This window comes from Erinaceus europaeus, chromosome 3 (genome assembly GCF_950295315.1).
Source record: "Erinaceus europaeus chromosome 3, mEriEur2.1, whole genome shotgun sequence".
Classification (NCBI taxonomy): Eukaryota; Metazoa; Chordata; class Mammalia; order Eulipotyphla; family Erinaceidae; genus Erinaceus; species Erinaceus europaeus.
In genome coordinates, this window is record NC_080164.1 from 30,309,711 (window position 1) to 30,334,715 (window position 25,005).

Genomic DNA, 25,005 nt, shown 5'->3' on the forward strand with positions numbered 1-25,005 from the left:
ATCTATTTTTTTCCACCATTCTATGACAGAAGTGGTCCTGCCTGAGGCCTTACCTCTTTCCTGCCCAAGCCACAGTAATGAGAACAAATAAATGCCGTATACACATTTCTATACTTTTTATTTTGTGGAAATTATTAGGGGGGGTATATAAAATTAGAAAAGACTGCTAGATGTTGAGTATGGAAAGCTAAATAATTTTAAATAAGCAGATACCATAACCCTGTGGAGAGCTGCCTATTAGCCAATGAAAAGCCAAGATTAACAAAGATATTTTGTAACAACAGTAATTTTCCTATGTATTCAAGCATAAAATGTACAGGGCCATGTATGAGTACCTAGGATAGGAAATATGAACTTTCAAGGATACCCTCTAACAGAAAACCATGCACTCTAGGCTTTATTATATGAAAACCAAAAATTATTAAATGTCAAAATAATGTTAACATAGGCAATAAATTATATCTAAGTAGGAAATATCTATAAATCCCTATTACTACTTTCTGTGTTTAAAATAAATTACTCCTGTAAAACACTAAAATTAGTAAGCTCAAATAGATTGCTGGTTTTTACGTCTATTCCCACTGGTTGTTCTAGAAATATTTTCCCAATACACAGAAAATGTTCCAACCCCATCTTTAAAAAAAATGATGACATAATCACACAATTCCAATCTCAAAAACGCTGTAGTTATCAACATAAAGATCTGTAACTAAATGTTTTCAAATTTCACTTTCAAAAGGACCGTGTTTACTGCTGCAGCCCTTACAGCCCATCATTACACAGAGCGGCACGTTACCCTTGTGTCTTGAAGTTTCTTGGCAGAGTCCACCGTTATACAGCAGTTCTGTGATCTGGGAAGAATAAAAAAAAGTGTGTGGTTTAGCATGAGAAGTAGAGAGGAACAAGCACACCCTGAAATTGAATTCTTGAAATAGCAAATCCCCAAGAAGGTATTATTCTATATCATAGTAATTCAACACCACCCTCACCTGCCAAGGAAATTGTTTCGGGTTTAAATAATAGGTTTGTCTTTTAAAAACAAAAACCAATGTTCAAAGAATACACAATGTTTTATAAAATGTCACTAAGAAAGTCACTAAACTGATTTGTCTGTGCGTTGCTTTAAATGAATTGTTAAAACATGAATCAGCTTATAGAAATTATCAACCAGTATTATTTCTTGTCATACCGTTTGATCTTGAAATTGTTCCCACTTGTATGCTTTTAAATTAAGTTACAGAGATGAGAAAGTAAAATATCCTGAATTGCTAAATTATTTATTTATTTATTTTAGTTTCCTCAGACAAATATTATAATGTCACTATGTTAAAGCTTTTGTTCTCATGGACTCCAGCTATTGAATCAACACTGTAAGACAAATACAGCACAGACCTGTATCATTACCAACAAACTTTGAAAGAAAAAAAAATCCAAATTATATATTCTATGATGGAAATCATTATAAAATCTAAAGTACTAACTTGCAGCTTTTAAACCTAGCATCTGACTACAGGTAGATTTAGATGTATGGGCGGGTGGTTATCTTTGAAGTTAGAGACTACAAGAATGGGGGCAGCTATTTTTCATAGTGACATGAGCTAGGACTCTGGACCACATTAGTGCATACTACAACTGGATATTTACTTGGCACGTGTGGGAAGTTTCAGCAGCTCCAGAGCAATCACCTCTGACTACTCATTTGCTAATATGGAAAATCAGACAAAGTGATCACATTGCACTTCATTATCCATGGAACTCAAAGACTGGTTGTAGTAGAAACTCAGTAACAGAGAAAGCAAAACAAAAAGATCCTCATGCACAAAACTGCTTAACTAACATAAATGTGTAGAAGTCTGAGAATAAAAAGTACTACAAACTAGGGTAAGATAGCCACATTTAACAAACCAATAATGAGCAAAGGTACAATGGGGAAAAAAATTCTAGTTAAAAAAAATCACTTCTAAACAAATGCCGTGTGTATAGTTTTATGGTTTTTAAATTATTTTATTTATTTATTTTTTAACAAAAGCGCTATTCAGCTTTGGCTTATAGTAGTGTGCATGTGCAGGGAGTAGGGGTGGGGTCTGAACTTTGGAACCTTAGGCATAACTCTTTTTTGCATAATCACTGAGCTATCTCTCCCACCCCAACCCGATATTACAACTGATTACATAGGTTGAAAGTATAAGAAAAAAAAAAAACTGAAAGAAGTTAAAAGATTAAAAAAAAATATTTATGTTGGAAATTCCAATCAGAATCATGCACACATTTTATTACGCTATAACTACCACTTTTAATAGAGCATATGGTAAACTGTACTTTTTTTTAAAATCACCCCCCCCTTTTTGTTGCCCTTCTTGTTTTATTGTTATAGTTATTACTGATGTCACTGTTGGATAGGACAGAGAGAAATGGAGAGAAGAGGGAAAGACAGAGAGGAGGAAAGATAGACACCTGCAGACCTGCTTCACCGACTCCCTTGCAGGTGGGGATCCAGGGGCTTGAACGTGGATCCTTCAGCAGGTCCTTGCATTTCACGCCATGCGCGCTTAACCCACTGTGCTACCACCCGACTCCCGAACCTGTACTTCTTATATGAAAATAGTTAATCTCTTAAAAAGATCAATTTGAACTTGATCTGTACATCATTTGCATAGCAATCTTTTTACGTAGTGAATTTTAACATATGAATTTATTTTTAAATTATTGTATCTATAGGATCAAATGTCACCGTAACATTCACAGTTGTTCCCTGCAAAATGCCATTTCCTTATGAAGAATTTAAGACTATGTCAAGGGCTACATATAATAATTTTTAATATCCAGAAAGACAGTCTTGAAAGCACCCCCTTCATGATCCAGTAACCTGCAGCAGTGCATAAGTGTGTAGAGCTACTTTGCTCTGTGGTGTTTCATACATCACCTCATGGTCTCAAGCAGTACTCACCTTGCTCCAAAGAGTTACGTTCTTAGACCTGCAGGGGGCAGCAAAGGATAACAATAACAATAAACCCAGAGGTTTAAAAAACATGAAATTTAGTATTTAGCATGTAAGGCACACAGATCAAAACCTTAAAATAAATAACTGTTTCCAAAATCAAAATTAAGTTTCAGGACAGATGATTTAGAAAGGCTGATTCACTTACTTTGAACCACAAAAATCAAGTTTAGTAAAAAAGGATTTGTTTGAGTAAGAATCATGAAGATGTATGGCTGAGCCCTGGGTCCACATTGCATGCAGCAGAAGGGGGGAGAGGTAGGGTGGAGTATGTGTCAGCCTACAGACTGTATTTACTTGAAATGGTAGAAACAGTAACACAGGGCATGTGGTGACACACCTGGTTGATTACACAAGGACCCAGGTTTGAACCCAGGCCCCACCTGCAGGGGGGAAAACTTTGCAAGTGGTGAAGCAGTATTGCAGGTGTCTCTCATCTCTCTCGCTATTACCCCCTTCCCTCTTGGGTTCTGGCTGTATCTATCCAATAAAGATAATATAAAATAAATAAATAGAGAGAGAAAGTAACCACAGAATGGTGAAATCAAACAGCATCTTCACTAAGCAATCAGCATTAACACTGTGTATGAGATGCTATGGGACAATGCTTTCAGATGCAAAGAAAATGTCACCCCTGCAGCATCCCAGCAAGGACAGGTTACTACTACTACAACTACTACTTACTACTACTACTACTACAACAACAACTACTACTTACTACTACAACTACTACTACAACTACAACTTACTACTACTACAACTACTACTACTACAACTACTACTACTACTACAACTATTACTTACCACTACTACAACTACTACTTACTACTACTACAACTACTACTACTGTTTGAATTCACTTTCTTTTTTTTAATTTATTTTTTTATATTTTATTTATTTTCCCTTTTCTTGCCCTTTTTTATTGTTGTTGTAGTTATTGTTGTTATTGATGTCATCATTGTTAGGACAGAGAGAAATGGAGAGAGGAGGGGAAGACAGAGAGGGGGAGAGAAAGATAGACACCTGCAGACCTGCTTCACCGCCTGTGAAGCGACTCCCCTGCAGGTGGGGATCCTTGAACCGGGATCCTTATGTCAGTCCTTGCGCCACATGTGCCAAGCTGCTATGCTACTTCCCAACTCCCTTAATTCACTTTCTTCCACCTTGTTCATTTTTTATTGAAGTAAGATTACATTGTAACACTAATTATGAAGTATACAGTATTAAAAGGAAGTCTTATGATGCAGGCATATTACATAGTAAAATATCCATGGGTCTTTTTAAACCTACACCTACAATTATCTACAGGTCTTTTTTAAACTTGAGATTGGGTGGTTTTAGGTGGGCTGAACTTTGGTACAGTTAATTGACAGGCACTGACTCATTTAAAAAATAAATCAGACTTAAGTGATAAGCACAACTCTGATGAATCTCAGAGTATTATGCTATGTGTAAAAAAAAAACTTCACAAATGATATACTTAGGAGTCTGTTTATACAGCCTTTGCCAAATAAATTATAGAAATTAAGAAGAAGTGAGTGATTGTCACTTGTTTTGGGGGGAGGGGAGAATTGTGAGTCTTTAAGGTCTGGGCTGAGGGGCTTGGGGGAAGGCTGGATGGAGGGAGAGGATCTCCCCGGATCTTCCACAGGAACAGTGAATGCCGGAGTAGAGCGCACTGCACTAACAATAAAGATTAGGTTCCAATGACAAACTACACAAGACACAGCCACAGGAAGATGTCTGAAGAGCACCTGTGTTAAACCATTTCAAAACATAACCCTCTTCCTCAAGATGGCAATCCTTACGCTGAAGCATACTTTGGTGAAAGTATCTCATTTATAGGTAGGAAAGAATGCTTACAAGACCATGTGCTTGCTATAATTTTATTTTGACTTGGGGAAAAATTATTTGAGAAGCATGTTATAATAATAAAAGGTATATTGCACCAAAGTAAAAGACTCTGGGGTGGGTGGGTGGAGAGAATACAGGTCCAAGAGGGATGACAGAGGACCTAGTGGGGGTTGTTTTGTTACATGGAAAACTGGGAATGTTATTCATGTACAAAACTATTGTATTTATTGTCGAATGTAAAACATGAATTCCCTAATAATGAAATTTTTAAAAGCCAGAGCTGAGCAGTGCTCTAGTTATAAAAATAATAATAAAAAGTGGAAAAAAAATAAAAGGATCTGAGTTCAAGCCTCCAGTCCCCACCTGCAGGATGAAGAGTCATGAGTAATGAAGAAGATCTGCAGGTGAACATCTGTCTCTCTTCCAGTCTAGCACCCTCACCTCTCTCAATTTCTCTCTACCCTTTGTAGTAAAAAAGTGAGGTGAAGGGGGTCGGGCGGTAGCACAGTGGGTTAAGAGCTCTTGCGCAAAGTGTGGCAATCAGCGGAAGGATCCCGATAATAATAACCACAACAATGGTAAAACAACCAGGGTAACAAAAAGGAAAAAATGGCCTCCAGGAGCAGTGGATTAGTGGTACAGGCACTGAGCGCCGGCAATAACCCTGGAGGCAAGGAAAAAAGTGGGGTGAAGGGTGAAGTGGCAGCCAGGAGTCGTTAATTCTACTTGCAGGCACCAAGCCCCAACAATAACCTTGACAGCAAAATAAATAAATGAAATGATAGAAGGATCCAGACACTGTTAATTTATATAGATCATAGTAGAAAACAATCTCTCAGCTAGGAACCAAGATTCGTCTCACACATCCAAGGGTTACAAAGCAGACTTCTCTGACTACTTGCTATCTCCACATACAATGATGCTTTTCTTTACAAGCTATCAGTAAGCCCTCATGATCTGAGTGTGCAGAAAAAAAATCTATGTGGGTAGCACAAGTGTCTCTGGTTAGGCTGAACACAGGCCTGATTCTATATATTGCCCTGCAGCTGTCCAGGACATCAGAGGCACTCAAAGTAAGCCAACACTTTAGGGCTTCTTTGACTATATTTTGAGGTCTGTGTTACCAATCACTTTGCCAGTTTCCCTACTCTGGGTTGTATTGTTACATGGAAAACTGGGAAATGTTATGCATGTACAAACTATTGTATTTATTGTTGAATGTAAAACACTCATTCCCCAATAAAGTTAAAATAAAAAAAAAGGTATCTTTAGCTGGAAGTTTCTAGGCCTTTCAAAAGATAGTTCCACTGCATTCAGTTAAGCACACATGTAATTACCATGTGGAAGGACTTAAGTTTCAGGCTCTTGCTACCAAGCTGGAAAGCTCTTCCTCTCACTATGCTTTCTGGACTCCAAAGACTCCTGCCTCCATACCAGTACAGAGGTGCTTCTCTCTGAACCAAGTCTAAACAAGTTTCAGGACATATGGAAGGTACACTGACTCTGTTCTGCCATGCTACTGCACAAGAGGAGAAAAAGTCTTATTCAAGCTGAATGTGTAGTGCAAGGATAGGCCCTGGGCTGTAGGGCTGTAATAACACAGGGCACTGGTGGTGCAGAGGGAGACTATGCAGCCTGGCAGGCAAGACGTCCACAGCCTCAGCCCACGAGGGGTTCCACTGTACGGCCCTGGCTTATCTGCTGACTCTCCAGAGGTAAGAGGTGTCAATCGACCAACCCAGACCAGCTGATTGGATTTAAGTCTCATATAACTACCACAAGAAGAGGGATAGTGACTTGCCGAACTCCAGGACCACACAAGTGAGCCAAACCCTCGTTCCACACAGCAAGGATTCATCTCATGGGTGATCTACTAAAGTAGAAGTCAGTGGTGGGCAGCCTCAGAGCACCCACCCAGCGGGCTATGGTGCCCATGCAAGGAATGGAAAGTCACTTTACGGGCAGGAAATTTAGGTGGCCCATGCTATCACAAGGTAGCCAGCATGCAGACCACCATAAGCAAGTAACTAGGCTTGGCTGAGGGCCGCAAGACGAGAGCCCAGCACTCAGCTCCAATGTAAAACGAAGTGCCTATAGCCTAATTCTTCCTGCCACACACGTCCCAACCAAATTTTATCACAAGGGGAAAGGTCAGGTGATAAAATGCTGGGGACAGGCTCTCTATAGAGAAAAATCAGAGTAGATGCTTCAAAAGTCATTGTACTAAAAATAATCAAAGAGATCTGTTCCAATTCTGAAAATAAATATAGCAATCAAATGCAATGCATGAAGTGACTACATGAATACTCCAACCAGTAAAACATGTGTGGAAGAGCCAGGGACTGCAGACATTAGACCCTATGTCAGCACAGCTAGCATATGAGAAGTGCTATCAGCTTGGAGGTTATCAGAAAGTGGCTATATTCTCTAAAACTACTAGTAGTACAGGCACACAAAAGGAAGGGGGGAGGAGAGAGAAAGTGAGAGACACCAAGAGCGCAGAGTATGAGACAGAAAACAAGTAAATATGACAAAAATAATAGCAGGTGAAGGCACATATGGGGTATGCTGGTTATTTACTGTTCTTTCAATGTTTCTTGATGTTTGAGCATTTCAAAGTAACAAGACTGGGAGGGAAGGTCACTAATAGTCTGAGCACACAGAAGAGACAAGTATTATACTAGAAACAGTCACCATATAATTATTGATAAATGTTCCACATATAAATTAAACATACACACAAATTTTCTATAATTCCAACTTGCCATTTCAAAACAGTGCTTTTTTAATCTTAGAAATAACACCTTTATGCGAGTCGGGTGGTATCACAGCAGGTTAAGTGTACATGGCACGAAGTGCAATGACCAGTGTAAGGAACCTGGTTCAAGCCTCCCGCTCACCACCTGCAGGAGAGTCGCTTCACACAGGGTGAAGTAGGTCTGCAGGTGTCTTTCTCTCCCCCTGTCTTCCCCTCCTCTTTCCATTTCTCTCTGCACTATCCAACAACAACATCAATAACAATAATAACTACAACAATAAAAAAACAAGGGCAACAAAGGGGAATAAATAAATACATATTTTAAAAAAATAACACATTTACTAATTTAGCATGTATTTCCTATAGAAAAGATGACCACGGGTGGTTCAGGAGGTGGCGCAGTGGATAAGACATCGGACTCTCAAGCGTGAGGTCCTGAGTTCAATACCCAGCAGCACCTGTACCAGAGTGATGTCTGGTTCTTTCTCTCCTCCTATCTTTCTCATTAATAAATAAAATCTTTAAAGAAACGAAAAGAAAAGATGACACGGGTCTACCCATTTCACATCCTTAAAGGAAGACTAAAACAAAGGGAATGAAGTTACTTGGAAATGAGACTGTGGGCAAAAGAAAGGCTGGTTGCTGCAGAGGGCTATTAGTCCAGAATTTGGGGAGTTAACCAAGTCTATGGTGCTCAGCATGATGAAGTCTAAACACATTCGGATTATAGTGATGCAACCCTGGTACTCACATACCAGTCTTACTTTAAAAAAAAAAAGAATTTTTAAAGATGAACTAAGAGATGGCACAGATTACCATGCTTGAGGATCAGGGTTCAAGCCTATCTAATGGGGAGGGGGCCTGGGGTTGAAGCTTCATAGGCTGTGAAGCTGTGCTGCAAGAGTCTCTCCTTCTCATATATACACATATATATGGGTTATCTGTTCTTCCTCATCTATTAGAAAAGATAGGAAAAACCAACCCTTTATATCCACCCCACCCACCCCTCCTGCCAAAAAAAAAAAAAAAAAAATCCTCGGCACACGACGCACGATGTTCTTACCTCCTAAAGCATAGAATCAAGCTGTTTTTCAGAGATGTCCCTAAGAGCAGTTCAGTGGGGTTTGATTTCACTGCAAAGGAGAACAGTCATCATTAAACCCCCAAACAAAAGACTTGTACCATTAACTCTTCCAAAAAATACATTTATACTAATACCTTTTAATTTTTATCTTAGATCTTATTAAAAGATGAAAATGTTCTCACAAAAAAACTAAAAAACAATAGAATAATTTGCAACACAGTTTATCTTTTAAAAGCATCTCTACTTTGTTTCCATGAGAATTTACAAATACTCATTCCTGTAAAGGGGCACAAGCAGTATGGCAGAATGCTGGCAGTTGGCCCACACACCAGGCTGGATGCAAATGACTTCATGTACTGCAGACAAGAGGCTGTGGCTATCCTTGCCCACCAGCAAGGAAAGGGCTGGGTTTGCAACAGGACTAAATGACCTGTGCTTAAGCATAGGGCTATGCCCTATTACATAATTTGTTCCAATTGATCCATGTTGCCCAAGTGTGTGTTTGCTCTGCTTTTCATCTCAGCATTTACCACCTGTGGCCATGGCTGCCTGATGCCAATGTTAACACTAGTGAACCTGCATATAAGAGCCAAGCACTAACTCCTCAGGTCAGATTCTGCACAGAATACTTGCCAGGAGAACAAGGAGGAATCACACAGCCATCTCTAGAATTTTCTTGCCACTGTATTGAAACAATCCCATGTTTTATGTAACTGACCTAGAACTATTATAAATAATGCTAAGCCTTCAGTATATTTGGCAATGTAGACAGAAAATGTTCCAAATGAACCAAATTAGAAACTGTCTATGGAGTGGGTAAGATAGCATAATGGTTATGGCAAACAGATTCTTATGCCTGAGGCTCCCAGGTCACAGGTTCCATTACCAGGACTACCATAAACTCTGGAGAGGGAGGAGAGGGAAGACAAACAAAAATCTCCCTGTGGAAGAAAATTCTTGAGACAGAATAGTTTAAAAGTTTAAAACCAACCTGATTAAAAATTTTTTTAATATATTTTATTTATATATTCCCTTTTTTTGCCCTTGTCGTTTTATCATTGTTGTTATTGATGTTGCTGTTGTTAGATTTTTTTTTTTCAGGAGTCGGGTGGCGAAAACACAAAGACCAGCTTAAGGATACCAGTTCGAGCCCCTGGCTCCCACCCACCTGCAGAGGATTCGCTTCACAAGTGGTGAAGCAAGTCTGCAGGTGTCTCTCTTTCTCTGCCCCTCTGTCTTCCTCTCCTCTCTGCATTTCTCTCTGCCCTAACCAACAATAATGACATCAATAACAACAATAATAAAAACAACAAACATGGAGGCACCAGTTACAACTGGTGGCAAAATGTACACCAAGGAAGCCAGCAGATTTTAAGATTATTTACTCATAGTCCTACATATGAACAATTCAACAGAAAGAAAATTCTTTCAGAACAATTATATTCCCTAAAACAGGAAACATAAATTTCTCCAGGGCTTTATATTTATCACTTGAAAACCTAAACCACTTTGTCCTCAAGGCAAGTAAAAGGTCAGTAAAACCCCTCTCCCCACAAATACAAGCTGAAAATACAAGTCTTCTACTTCCCATGTTGACCCTGATCTGCACCCATGAGGCAGTGAGCTGCTCCTAAGCACTAGGTCCTCTTCAAATACCTCAAAGCACGACTCTACCCTGAGAATCAAGAGCTCTTCAGACATGTCAGGGTGGGGTGGGGGCCAAGATACTCCTTAGTCTAAGCTCCTGCCACTTTTAGCTTAATACACAACTTTTTGAAAATTTATTTTTATACCACTCGAATTAGTATTCTACAGGTTATGATCACATCTTTATTCCTTAATAAGGTGACCAGGAATGGCTTTGCTGAGGGCTGCTGACAGACTGCATCTAGTTTCCTTAGCAACAAGCGAGCCTGAAATCAAGAGGCTGACAGGAAGCAGGCTGATGTGCGGTAGGTAGCAGTGAAGGCAGCACCTCGGCAGACACCCCTGCACCCTGGCTTCTCTGCTAACATGCCTGTTTTCATCTTGTCAGTGCAGGAAATCAATGTTATACGGAGCAGACAACAAAATCAATACACTCAGCCAGCAGCAAGCACTCATGCCCAATCTTCCACTCAAACCTCAACAGGCAGGCAGGCCCTGGCCAGTTTTCAGACTGAATACCTGTCTACCCCGACACTGTTATGATGAGTGACTTAAGATAACAAATAAAGGCAGTATACATCAAAAATCTGGTATTTATAATGCTTCCACCTATAAGTTATATATACATTACTCAGAGTCTAGCTTCTAACACTTTAAGGGACTGAAATCATCATTTGCTTAGTTTTAAAATAATAACATTTTCTAAGTGTCAAGTTACTATCAGGAACGCTCAAAACCTAAAAGTCAATTATCTTGTTTACTAAAATTAAAATGTAGAATGGTAAAAGGAATAAGCCTAAAAAGATCCTCGTTTGGGGGTTGGGTGGTAGGTAGCACAGTGGGTTAAGCGTACTTGGCGCAAAGCACAAGGACCAGCATAAGGAGCCCGGTTTGAGCCCCCAACTCCGCCCAGGCAGAGAGGTCGCTTCAAAAGTAGTGAAGCAAGTCTGCAGGTGTCTACCTTTCTCGCCCCGTTTTTTCTTCCTCTCTTAATTTATCTCTGTCCTATCCAACAATGACAGCAATAATAGTAATAATGATGATGATGACAATAACAACAAGGGCAACAAAAAGGGAAAATATAGTCTCCAGGAGCAGTGGATTCGTAGTGCAGGCACTGACCCCCAGTGATAACCCTAGAGGCAAAAAAAAAAATCCTGGCTTCTGGCTTGGGAGGGGTAGAGTCCCAGGTTCGATCCCCAGCTACAACCTACCATAAGATAGAGCTCAATAGTGCTCTAGGTTAAAAAAAAGAAAAAGAAAAAAATCTTGCCTCTGGCTCAATCACTAATTCTGGGAAAATCATTTTACAGTTCTGTCTCTCTTCACCTACCAGTGGAGCGGACTATGCTAACATGTCACCAATGCTGTCAACCATCATGGCAAGTCTAAGTGCTCAGTAAACACACATTGCTTTTGTTACAGGACTGGAAGATGTCTCTGTATGATCAGAGACTGGGATGGGTATTGCCGTGATGTTCACCAGTCTCACAAGGAAGAGAGAAAAAAACCACCCCACTTCGTTACCCTTGTTTTTTAAAAATTATTATTATTGTTATATTTGTTATTATTGATGTCGTGGATCGATAGGACAGAGAGAAATGGAGACAGGAGGGGAAGACAAAGAGGAAGAGAGAAAGACACCTGCAGAACTATTTCACCTCGTTAATCGACTCCCCAGCAAGTGGCGAGCTGGGGGCTTGAACCGGGATCCTTACATCGGTCCTTGCGCTTTGCACCACCTGTGCTTACCCCGCTGTGCTACTGCCCGACTCCCAAACAACCCATTTTATGAAACTGAAGCAAAGTGGGTAAAGACAAACTCAGTTCCCTTAAGTCCCCAACCCAACCTAATACCAAGGCCCTTTTAATGTACACTTGCATCCAAACCACCCACAAATTCCACTTAAACTGCCTTGTCTGGCTGACATAAAGAAGAAGAAAAAAAATAATAATAACCAGAAAACCTCGTTTTGAGAAAGGTACCTGGCCCACCCCGAAGCAGGCACTGGGGGGGTGTGGGGTGTGGGGTGGGGTGTTGTCAGAACCTGTTGAAGTCACATGTTACAATGTATAAGGACCAAAGTTTGAGCCTGCCAGGGCTCAGAGTTCAGGCACAGACTTACAGAAGGAGAAGAAATAGTCCAAGTTTCCATTCTCTGCTTCATGCTTCATTTGAATTTGGGAGAGTATACTTATACTCTCTTCGGACAAGCAATCATTTTCCTGAGGATAAAGCATATTTCTGTAATAATGGGCTTTAGCTGAAGGTATTCAGATAAGCTATTTAAGCTTCCTGTTTTCACTTATTCTAAATCACTTTTTTGACAATCCAACATTAAAAACTGTTTTCTAGGGGGCCATGAGGTTAACACAAGTAAAAGTTAACATGTACAAGGACACAGGTTCAAGCCCCAGCTCCTGATCTACTGGAGGAACACTTTGCAAGAGGTGAAGCAAGTATTCCCAAGTATCTCCCTCCCATTCTTAATTTCTCCGTCCTATCAAATAAAGAAGATAAGTAAAATAGGTGAGGGTAGATAGCATAATGGTTATGGGGAGGGGGGTGCTGGCACACCTGAAGAAGTTAGAACCTGTTAAAGTCACATGTTACAATGTGTAAGGATCCGAGTTTGAGCTCCCAGCCCCACCTGCAGGGGGGAAGCTTTGCAAGTGGTGAAGCAGGGCTGCAGGTGTCTCTCTCCCTCTCTATCACCTCTTCCCCTCTCAATTTCGGGCTGCCTCTATCCAGTAAATAAAAAATTAAAAGAAAAATTTAACCTCCAAAGCCCTAGGTTCAACCCCCATAGTACAGAGATGAATAGTGGTCTGGTTAGAAAAACGGGTGGGGGGCTCAGAAAGTTCCGTAGCCAGTTAAGTGCTGTCTCCCCTCCTCTCTCCATTTCTCTCTGTCCTATCCAACAACAATGACAGCAATAAGAATAATAATGACAACAATGATGAAAAATAACAAGGACAACAAAAAGGGAAAATATAGCCTCCAGGAGCAGTGGATTCATGGTGCAGGCACTGAGCCCAGCAATAACCCTGGAGGCAAAAAATAAATAAAATAATAAAACTAATGTTTAAAATAAAATAGAAAAAAGCCACCAGAAGTGGTGGATTTGTTGTGCAGGCAATATCTGTTAGTAATAAAAAAATTTTTAATTGGCAGCAGGTGGTGGTGGACCTGGTTGAGAGCACAGGTTACAGTGCGCAAGGACCCAGGTTCAAGCCCACGCCAGTCCCTAACTGCAGGGAAAAGGCTTTGCAAGTGGTGAAGCAGTGCTGTAGGTCTCTCTCTCTCTATCGCCCCCTTCCCCTCTCAATTTCTGGCTGTCTCTATCCAATAAAGAAAGATAATTAAAAAAGTAAAATGTTTTAAAATTGTTTTTAATTTAAATATTTTCTAAAATAATAGATAAGCTGAAAATTGGAATTTCAGCAGAAGCCATGAGTTGATGTGCCAACATTCCAATGCTAAATTCTTATTTTCATAAATCTTATGATCTATTAGGCAGAGAGAGCAATCCTCTTAGGCAGAGTTTACTACTGCAAACACAAGAACCATTCTGGTTTATGGCAAAACGAACGGTTCGCCTTCTGTGTGCTTTGAAGTACAGTGAGACAAGAGAGCAAGCTGATCGATCGTCATTTAACTCCAAAGGGTTCACCACCTGCCCCAACAGTATCACTTATCAACTTAAGTACACGAGTCAAAATCTAGCTTGAATATATTTGTTGAATCATTATACTATAGCACAATATTAAAAACCACCTAATCAGTTACAAGCAGTGAGTAAAAAATGAATTGTGGCATGCCCACACAATAAAACAGCATGCAAGCACAATAATTTGTGAAATTATACACTGCACTGGAGAGGCGTCAGAAAAAACAGATGTGGGGGAATTAAGGAAGTGCGAAGAAATTCATTCAAGTATATTTAAACCATGTATGATGTATTGCACAGGCTCCAAATACTTTGCCGCCAAGTGCTCAGAAGAGAGATAAAGACTAATAACATGAATTCCACCTATTAGGTTATTATTACAACCAACAGAAAGAATAGTCCAGCAACCCAGGATCAAGCTGTGAGGTGGACATGGCCTTGTGTTTCGGGTGCTCCCATGTTGCTGTTAATTGCAAAGCAGTTTGTTTTTAAACTACAAGAGTCACTTCAATTATGCAATGCACTGAATAGTAACTTCTCCGTGTCTGCTCTTGTTGGGACAGCAGGAAAATGCTTTGGAATCAAGAAATCATCCAAAGGAAAAAGATGAATACACATGAATGCACCAAGAAAGTTCACAAAGAAGTAAAAAATATTCACAGCGGGAGTTAGGTGGTAGCGCAAGCGGGTTAAGAGCACATGGCACAAAGCGCAAGGACCAGCATAAGGATCCTGGTTCGAGCCCCCAGCTCCCCACCTGCAGGGGAGTCACTTCACAGGCAGTGAAGCAGGTCTGATGGTGTCTCTCTTTCTCTCCAACTCTCTGTCTTCCCCTCCTCTTTCCATTTCTCTCTGTCCTAGCCAACAATGATAACAACAATAACAACAACAAGGGCAACAAAAGGGAATAAATATTAAAAAAATGTTCACAGCATGAAAGTACAGCTGCACTGTAGAGTAGGATGAAGGAGCAAACACAGTTTATTTAGGCATTTTCTGATACTGCTTGTTATCTTTTCAAAAATAAGAAAAATATTGCTTCATTATTTGTCAGGTTTTAAGCTGAACCACAGAAATATCTTTAGAAAATGTACACAATGATTTTTTTTTTAATTATGCCCACTGCTCAGCTCTGTTTTTTTTTTTTTTTTTTTTTTGGAAACAGAGAGGGGTAAGGGAGAGAGAGAGAGAGAGACACCTGCAGCCCTATTTCACCACTTGTGAAGTTTTCCCCTGCAGGTATGGACCAGGAGCTTGAACCCAGGTCCTTGCACACTATAATGCGAGTTTAAGCAGGTGTGCCACTGCCTGGCCCCCTTTAGCTTTGGCTTTTAGATGATTCTACAGACTGAACCTGGGACCTCTAAGCCTCAGGCATCAAAGTTAGTTGCACAGATACTCTGCTATCTCCTTCGCCCCATCATTACTTTTAGTACTCAACTTAAGACCTTTTTATTTGGTTTCCACAAAGCATCACTTCAGCTGTGAAAAGTGGAGCCAAACTCAAACTCACCTTCAAAGCAGCTTGCAATGACTCACTGCTCTCAAAAGCGGGGAGCACGTAGCTGAAGTAAGTCTCCTTATTAGGATTCACACCCATCTCCTTCATCATTTTAAGCAAGTCTATGATCCCTGTGAATGGAAATCACACGAAGGAGATGAAAAGCATACACCAAATCAAGAGAGGGTTAAGAAAATTCATTTTTTTTATGTTAGAATTACCATGCAGGAACAATACTCAAGGATTTTTGTTTTCCTAAAGGAAAGCACAGAAATGGGGGCTTAAGAAAAAAAAACTAGGGGCCTAGATAAGTAAGGGGGGAAAATCAATTCCCCATTCTTCCATATTTTATTACTTCAGTAGTGTGTGCCAAGGAAACAAATAAATTATAACCCTAAGAAAATCTGAACCAACTAAGCAATAGGCCTAACAATTCTGGCACCCTGACTGAATAAGGTCATAAAGGCCATTGCTATTACAGAGTAATGACAGATGACACGACAAAACTTAGAAAGCAGGGTAGAGGATTATCAAGGCAAAAGTGTTTTGTAGTGAAGCACTTACATAGGCAAAACCCAATGTTACTAACAACTGTTTGAATTTATAACAGGAAAAAAGTGATCAGAGAACAATGGACTCTAATGAATTGTTGTCTCATTGTACTTAGAACAACAAATATCTCTGGTCAGTTCCTTTCTGCTTTCTTTTTTAAAAAATATTTATTTATTCCCTTTTGTTGCCCTTGTTGTTGTAGTTATTATTATTGTTGTTGTTGGATAGGACAGAGAGAAATGGAGAGAGGAGGGGAAGATGGGGAGAGAAAGATAGACACCTGCAGACCTGCTTCACCACTTGTGAAGCGACTCCCCTGCAGGTGGGGAGCTGGGGGATTAAACCGGGATCCTTGTGCTTTGTGCTGCCTGCACTTAACCCACTGTGCTACTGCCCAACTACCTCCTTTCTGCTTTCTACTGACTAAAATTTATTTTATTACTGTCTTAAAAGCCTTTCTATTATAAAGCGAGAGTAAGCTTCAAATAGCACTAACTAGTTTGTGTCAGATCAATTGAAAGAGCTGTCAATTTACCCAGGTATAGATAACCAGACAGAGGCCGCTATTTAATAAAAGGGATCACTTTACTCTTTAAGTCTATTCTTTATCTTTAGTACTTTACATTATTAGCACTTTCTGTAAAACTCTGTTTCTACCCTATGATGTGATCTACAGAAAAAACTACATTTGGAGGGGGTGGCATTGCACCTGGTTCTGTGCACATGCTTCCATGCACAAGGTCCTAGATGCAAGCCCCTGGTCCCCTCCTGCAGGAAGGAAGCTTCACAAGCAGTGAAGCAGTGCTACAGGTTTTTCTTTCTCCTTTCTTCCCTTTCTCACTCATTTATTCTCTCTTATCAAAAATAAATATGTAAATATTTTTAAATCACATGTGGACAGGACTCATCAAGGAGAGTGCAGAACTGATGTGTGAGGCCTGGGTTCAATCTTGGTAAAATATGTACCAGACCACTGTGCTCTGTTATCTCACATAAAATAGGGGAAAAAACTTGTAAAAATTACATTTCAAATTCTTTTATGTAATATTCACATTTCTAGCACAAAATCAGGCACTGCATACAAAAATATATATGAGACAGGGGCATATAGCATAATGATTATGCAGAGACTCATGCCTAAGTCTATAAAACTAAAGGTTTAATCCCCTGTACCGTCATAAATCAAAGCTGAGTAGTGCTCTGGTAAAATAAATAAATGATATGAGACTGACCACATTGTGAATATTTGGGTTTGTGATTTTTTAAAAAATATATTTATTATTTATTATTATTGTGTTGTTATTGATGTCGTTGTTGGATAGGACAGCGAAATGGAGAGAGGAGGGGAAGACAGAGGGGGAGAGAAAGACAGACACCCGCAAACCTGCTTCACTGCCTGTGAAACGACTCCCCTGCAGGTGGGGAGACGGGGGCTCGAACTGGGATCCTTGCGCTTTGTGCCACCTGCGCTTAACCACTGCACTACTGCCCTGACTCCCAGGGTTTGTGATTTTGTTGTTGTTGTTGTTTTTACTTAATGAGAGGGAGATTTCAGAGAACTGCTCAGCTCTGGCTTATATGCCTAAGAAGGGCACATTTAACACACCTGGGCCCACTCCTGATCAAGTAAGTTCACCCTCCCCACACACCTCAGACAGCCTGTGGGACTACCAGGACGAGAAACCGGTTCACGGGCCTGACATACCCACGTTCAACCTAAGCGATACAGTCTATGGTTCTTCCGAGATTAAAATAGCAGCCAAAAAAACTGCTCTACTAGTAGAGCACAGCACTCTCATGCCTGGTGCTCCCAATTTGGTCCCTGGTGCAATATGTGCCAGAGCCATACTCTGAATTCTTTCCCCCAAGTCAAACTATCTCACAGAAGATAAACCTTTCAAAAATTCATTTAGAAAAAGATTAACATAGTGTGGTCCAAGAGGTGGCACACAGTGGATAAGGCGCTGGACTCTCAAGCATGAGGTCCTGAGTTCAATTCCCAGCAGCACATGTACCAGAGTGATATCTGGTTCTTTCTCTTCTTATCTCTCGTCAATTAATAAATGTATTTTAAAAAAAGGAATGAAAAAAATTAACATAACCATAAATTAACTTAGATGAATATGGATTCCAAACCCCTGTGGGCTTTGCAAATGTAAATTAAGACTAAGCAACTGAATAAAATCATTTAAGATGCAGCATATGAACCTGAAAGAAAAGCTCCATTTAGGAAATACTGAAAGAACTAGAAAGGTCTGAACTCCCAGGGAAGGTGCACAGTTCACAATTAGAGGCAATTTATGGGCAAAGGGTAGATAGCATAAAGGTTATGCAAACACTCATGCCTGAGACTCTGAAAGTCCCAGGTTCAATCCCCCGCACCACCATAAGCCAGAGCTGAACAGTACTCTGGTTAAAAACAAACATTTATGGCGGGGCTGGAAGGGAATCAGAGCACTGCTCTGGTACACAGGTGCCAGGCATAAGAAGGGAAATCCAAGGGCGCAGCACTTCATCCGCCACTGCAGCCATTTCTTTTCTTTGCTATTCCTACTAGTTTGTATGTGACTCTCAAGCAAAGAACAAGTTCATTACACTAAAAAGAATGCTATATTCCTCTGCACGTACACTAAAGAAACTATGTGGAACACATACAGCCATTTGTTATGTGAAGGAAAAGTGTAGAAGAATATATATACTTCAACTTAGGACCTCCTGAAAAAGAGAAAACTAGTTTTTTAAAAAACTGAAATAATTAATGGTTCTGTACAGTCAACTTCACTTTCTCAATAAAGCCTAAGTTTTTCTATAGTTCTCAGTAAAACCTTCATGACTGGGATTAAGGTGGTAGCGCAGTGGGTAAGTGCAGGCGGTGCAAAGCCCAAGGTTCGTTGTAAGGAGCTCGGTTCAAGCCCCCGGCTCCCCACCTGCAGGGGAGTGGCTTCACAAGCGGTGAAGTAGGTCTGCAGGTGTCTTTCTCTCCCCCTCTATCTTCCCCTCCTCTCTCCATTTCTCTTTGTCCTAGCCAATAACAATGACATCAATAACAACAATAATAAATACAACAATAAAACAAGGGCAACAAAAGGGAATAAATAAAATAAATATTTATTTTTTTAAAAAAACCTTCATGATCACAAAATTTCGTTCACCTTTTTGCTGGGTTGTCAGACAATCATAGTGCATCATGATTTTTTTCTACGCAAAAATGAACCAGGACTTTTCTGACAGCCCAACAAATACTATTAATGGAAAGACCAATAATTTTTAGCAATAGCTGATAATTTGCAAATAATAAACACAACACAGTAGTTACAGATGTGATGGTATTGAAACATTATTTTTGCAGGACACAAGTCCTCAGTGGCAGTCCCAGTACTGCTCCTGCTCTTGGAGAAGAGGCTCATGGCATAGAAGCCTTAGTGTGTCTGGTCTCATTCCCTTAATTTGAATTCTACAATTCTACGGGGGTGTGCGTGTGCGTGTGCGTGTGCGTGTGCGTGTGCGTGTAGGGAGATTCATGATAAACCCCTTTCCCACTTGTTTGAGCTACAACCACAGGAAGAAATAAGCTGAATCCTTTCATGTTTACAAAGTAGTAACCAATTCAAGTCCCAGTACTGAGCAGTGGTTAAAGAAAGCAAATTGATCTGATGAAAAAACACTGCAAATGGGTACCAAAAGCTATCTTTCTTCCAGTTCAAAAGATACAAATGTACTAGACTGCCATGGGAAAATGTAAACTTTCTGTATGGTTCAGGCTTACTGGGTTAAAGGCTATTTCTCAGAGCTTTCAACTGGAGGATATGCAAAGAGTTAATCAGCTAGCATATTGTTTTCACAAAGATTTTTCTAAAAAGGATTTAGAGACTTTCATACTCAGAAACAATTAGGGAATACTTGTTTCACTATTTCCTTTAAACCCGAAGATCGCTACACATTTAAAATAAAATTGCAATATGAAAGTCTACTAAAAGCACTTTTTTGTTGTTTGTGCATTTTGTTTGTCACCCAGTGTCATACTAACAACTCTGAATCTCATTCTAAAGCACATTATACTGTGAGATAAAATGAAAAAAGACCATTTTTTGTTTCCCAAGGGGGAAGTACTTCTGTTAAAAGCATCTTTTTATGAGACTACTCTTTCTGAATTACCAATAATGCAAACCTAAGAATTAGATACTGTTCTCTAAAATTTAATGTTTGTTCAGTTCTTATTCATACCCTATAGACATCCCATGTGTACAGGGAAAAGTATGCTAAATGCTTCAGCCTACTTAAGAACCTGAAAGCTTGCACGTCTGTCCTTCTATCAGCAGGCTGTCAGACCAGGAAGTCTAGTTTTGCAGTGAAAGTTTTCCTGCTCTTCCTCCTATTACTAACTCAGCTCAGCTATAAAGATATAGGCCTACAAATAATATGGTCACAATTGATTTCAGAGCCTCAATTCCCAACACTTTACGTAAAGATAGGAACTATTTTTTTAAAAAGTGGTTATGCAAAGAAACTCCTGAGACTCCAAAGTCCCAAGTTCAACCCTCTGTACCAACACCTGCCAGAGCTAAAATAAATAAATAATAAATAAATAAAATACATTTTTAAAAGGTCATTTACCTAACACTTTATTATGGTTTAAATTAACTCCATTTATCTGAAGACCAAATACTCAGCAAGAAGAGTTCCCCTAGAACTCAATGGCATTAACTCTGAAAATTAGCAAAAAACAAAAAACCTTACCTTGAACATTTTTTTCCTTGAGATGTCCAACTAGCAGTGGCCAGAAATAGTGAGTTCTGATAGGAAACCCTTCTTCCTTCAGAGCCTTTAAGAGCTCTTTCACCAAATCTGAAAGAGGCACCACAAAAGATTACAATGCCACCTCACAAAGCTTACTAATATCAACTTCAATCGTAAAGAGGTAGTACCAGTTTTCTTGGCAAGTAAAGCACAGTGGAGCGTGAACTGCAGAGGAGAAGAGTGCAGCTGGGTTTCCTGTAGCTTCTTACAATATTCTTTCAGCTTTTCTGCAGACTGGGGAAAAAAGAAGGACCCCATCAGTCAGGTCTGCTCACATCACACCTTAACCTGCACCACCGCACATCTTAATACTCCACCACTTTAGAGGTGAAAAAAAGTAAAACTCTTACCCATTTTCCACCCACTATTCATGCAACAAAAATGCAAAGTTTTCATGTTTACATCTGGGCTAATTTCATGTCCTGATATTTTAAGGAATATTCTAGTACACTGCCTACAAAGAAAGAAGAGACATAATACCGTATTCATAGCCACACAGTGTCGCAAAAAGAAATTGCCAAAGTCACTGAGCCTGTCTTCCTTCGACATGGGAATGGCTACTAAGACTTGGAAGGCCACATCTTCTAATTTTTCAGTGACTAAATGCAAAATGAGGTTCATAGCATCTGGAAAGAAAACAAAGTCAACTTTATATACTACACCAAACCATATTTTGACACTGCAACCAACATGAAAGGCAAACTTCATAAACCGCAAAAAAAAAAAACCTGTTTAAATAAAAAGTACTCCCAAATCATGGGATTCCCACATATTGGCTCAACATTCCTAGCTTATTTTTAAGATATTTATTTATTATATAGAGACAGAGAAATTCAGAGGGGGAAACACTGAGAGAGACAGAGAAGCCTCCCACCACAACAGGTGGGAACCAGGGTCTTGAACCTAGATCCTTGCACACTGCAATGTGTGTACTTAACGAGGTGTGCCACCGCCTGCCTAGCCCAATCTTTCCTAGCTTATTAAGCACACTTTAAGAGGTGAATGTTCATCTACTGCAACGTCCTACTGCATCATGAAAGAACACCAATTCACTTTCATGGGGGGAGGGGTCTAAGTCACCTGGAATGTATCTTCTCTCATGAGTAAGCTTTCCCAAAATTTCTGTGGCATACTGAGGATACCCAGCTTTACTGAAGCTGAAGATGATCTGCAGTAAATCGCGGTCCATCAGGTACAGCTCAGACGTTGTCACCCTCTCCAGGGTCTACAGGCAGTTATAAAAAACAGAGGAGAACAAGTTATAAACCAGGACACTTTATTGAACTGAAGGAAGTGAAAACATGATTCTACAAACAAGAATATAAATCACACAAGCTTAAATCTTTTATGTAAGACAAAAAATAATCTGTTTTCCGGAGGTTGGGCACAGCGGGTCATGTGCAAATGGTGCAAAGCGCAATGACCAGCATAAGGATCCTGGTTCCGATTCAAGCCCCCGGGGCCCCACCTGCAAGGAGGGGTCACTTCACAAGCAGTGAAGCAGGTATACAGGTGTCTATCTTTCCCCGTCCTCCCCTCCACTCCCCATTTCTCTCTGTTCTATACAACAACAACAGCAATAACTATTAATAACAACAATGGCAACAAAATGTCCTCTAGGAGAGTGGATTCATAGTGCAGGCACTGAGTCCCAGCAATAACCCTGGAGGAAAAAGGTAGGAAGAAAGAAGAGAGGGAGGGGGAAGGGAAGGAGGAAAGGAGGGAGGAAGGAAGTTTCAACACTATTACAACCAAAAGGCAACCACCTACAGTGGCAATTCCACAGATCAACTACACTTCTCTGTTCACACATATTTACAGAAACAATTTTCAGGCATGTTTCTTCATGGGGTTGAGTCCTACCTGCCTAACATGATCCATGTCCCCCTTCTCAGCATATGCATTCAGGAGTGCAAGGTACGTGTCCGGGCCAGGCTCAATCCCAGCCTCGCTCATCACTGTCAGGATGTTCTCTGCATTCTCCATGTCCCTGTAAGTTGATTTAAAGAAAATGGTATAGGCGTCTACAAAATATTGCCAAGTTTAACCTTTCCATGTAAAGTATAATACCTATGCTTGCTAAAATTAAAAAGCCTTGAGTAACATTTGTAATTCTAATGGTATTAGCAAAGAACAAATGACTATTGAACTGGTAATAAATATTTGATAAATAATAAAAAAATGATACATGATAAAATTTCACTGCTAATATTTCTTTAAAAGAATTCAAATGGTATAATAATCTAAAGCATTAAGTAACTATGCCCTTTTTACTATATGGCTCAAATTTGTATTTTTTATGTAAGAATAACATTTAGCAAAGTGGTATTCAAGAGTTAGTATTTTCCAGGGCTCCAACAGTTTACAAACTTTGCAAAATAACTGTAGATCAGACTGCAAATTTAAAACCAGGTTTTATGAAATGGATAAACTTAAGAGACTATTACTACTAAAAGCACTTCATGGTATATAGCTCACTCACTCTAAACTTTTTTTGAGGGCAGTCAGACAAAGTCTAACAATTTTACCAAATCTCTCTAACAAGCATGAAGCCGTGTGTGTGTGTGTGTGTGTGTGTGTGTGTGTGTGTGTGTGTGTGTGTGTGTGTGTGTGTGTGTGTGTGTGTGTGTACACGCGCGCGCGCGCGCGCGCACGACTCCATTACCCAGCCCTGGAGTGGCCAGTGACCAGGGCACTGAACACTGCTTCTGTGACAGGAATGTCCTTCGTTTTCATGAAGCCAAGAATCTTGCTGCAAAGGGAGACAAAAATATTCCTTAAAAATATACCTGAGACACTTTTTCCTATGATCTTGTCAATATTTCCATTTTATAAATAAAAATTAAAAAAAAAAAATCTGGGAGTGGGGTGGTAGTGCAGCAGGTTAAGCACACATGGTGCAAAACACAAGGACTGGTGTAAGGATCCCAGTTTGAGCCCCCAGCTCCCTACCTACAAGGGAGTCACTTCACAGGTGGTGAAGCAAATCTGCCTCTATCTTTCTCTCCTTGTCTCTGTTGTCCCCTCCTCTCTCCATTTCTCTGTCCTATCCAACAATGATGATGACATCAACAGCAACAACAATTACAGCAATAAAACAAAGGCAGCAAAAAGGGTATAAATAAATATTTAAAAAAGTAATCTATATTAAAGAAAAAATATAGCTGAGAAATATTTTTAATTTATTTTCCCTTTTGTTGCCCTTGTTTTTATTATTGTTTAGTTATCATTGTTGTTGTTATTGATGTCATTGTTATTAATGGAGGAGGGGAAAAAGATACCTGCAGACCAGTGAAGTAACCTGCCCTGCAAGTGGGGAGCTGGGGGCTCGAACCAGGATCCTTATGCTGGTCCTTGTGCTTTGTGCCAAGTATGCTTAACCCACTGTGCTACCGCCCTGCTCCCGAGAAAGATTTCTTGAAATGTATGCCCGATACCACACACTCCCTGAAAATGTATGAGTAGCCTTGTACTAGTACTCTTGTTAAAGAGGGTAGATAACTTTTAGAAAACTGGTCGTTTATTTTACGCTACTAGTAAAAACATTTAAAAAAAAAAAAAGCATAACGTACTTTCATTCTATACAGTTCAATTACATAAAAATGAATTGTTCTTTCTAATGTATATTTTTTAACTTTTTAAATTTAAAAAATATTTATTTTAATTATTTATTCCCCTTTGTTGCCCTTCTTGTTTTACTGTTGTGGTTATTAATGTCATTGTTGGGGGGGAAGAAAGCGACTACCTGCAGGTGGGGAGTCAGGGACTGGAACTGGGATCCTCACACTGGCCCTTGCGCTTTGCGCCACCTGCGCTTAACCCATTGTGCTACCACCCAATTCCCATGTACTTTATTTCTTAAACCTTCCATCGAGTAATTTTATGTAAGCAGTGAAATGCTGTAACTAGTTCCATGAATCAGCAAGATAAATATGACCACTACCAGTTTTATAAGTAAGCACAACTTAAATGGTTAAGAACATTGGTAAAAATATTTATAAGTTTTTTTAAAGGCCAATTCATATCAATAACTTAGCCCTCTGCTAGTAAATTAAAGCTTAATTGAAATAGCAATTTTCACTTCTCTTTTACAGTTTTATATTATCTGAATCTTAAACCTTTACCTAGATTAAAATTCTTGTT

At 39.7% G+C, this 25,005-nt stretch overlaps 1 protein-coding gene across 1 annotated transcript in view; it reads right to left on the bottom strand.

Moving 5' to 3' along the window:
- Positions 1-25,005, bottom strand: part of LRPPRC (leucine rich pentatricopeptide repeat containing) — an 88,924-nt gene that overhangs the window by 47,317 nt on the left and 16,602 nt on the right. Inside the window, exons 6-16 of the mRNA XM_016194366.2 lie at positions 23,528-23,614; positions 22,726-22,852; positions 21,943-22,087; positions 21,343-21,488; positions 20,991-21,096; positions 20,803-20,910; positions 15,526-15,644; positions 12,468-12,567; positions 8,674-8,743; positions 2,948-2,975; positions 797-851 (exon numbers count right to left, since the gene is read on the bottom strand). Coding sequence (XP_016049852.2) covers positions 797-851; positions 2,948-2,975; positions 8,674-8,743; positions 12,468-12,567; positions 15,526-15,644; positions 20,803-20,910; positions 20,991-21,096; positions 21,343-21,488; positions 21,943-22,087; positions 22,726-22,852; positions 23,528-23,614 — 1,091 coding nt within the window. The remainder of the gene's footprint in view (positions 1-796; positions 852-2,947; positions 2,976-8,673; positions 8,744-12,467; positions 12,568-15,525; positions 15,645-20,802; positions 20,911-20,990; positions 21,097-21,342; positions 21,489-21,942; positions 22,088-22,725; positions 22,853-23,527; positions 23,615-25,005) is intronic.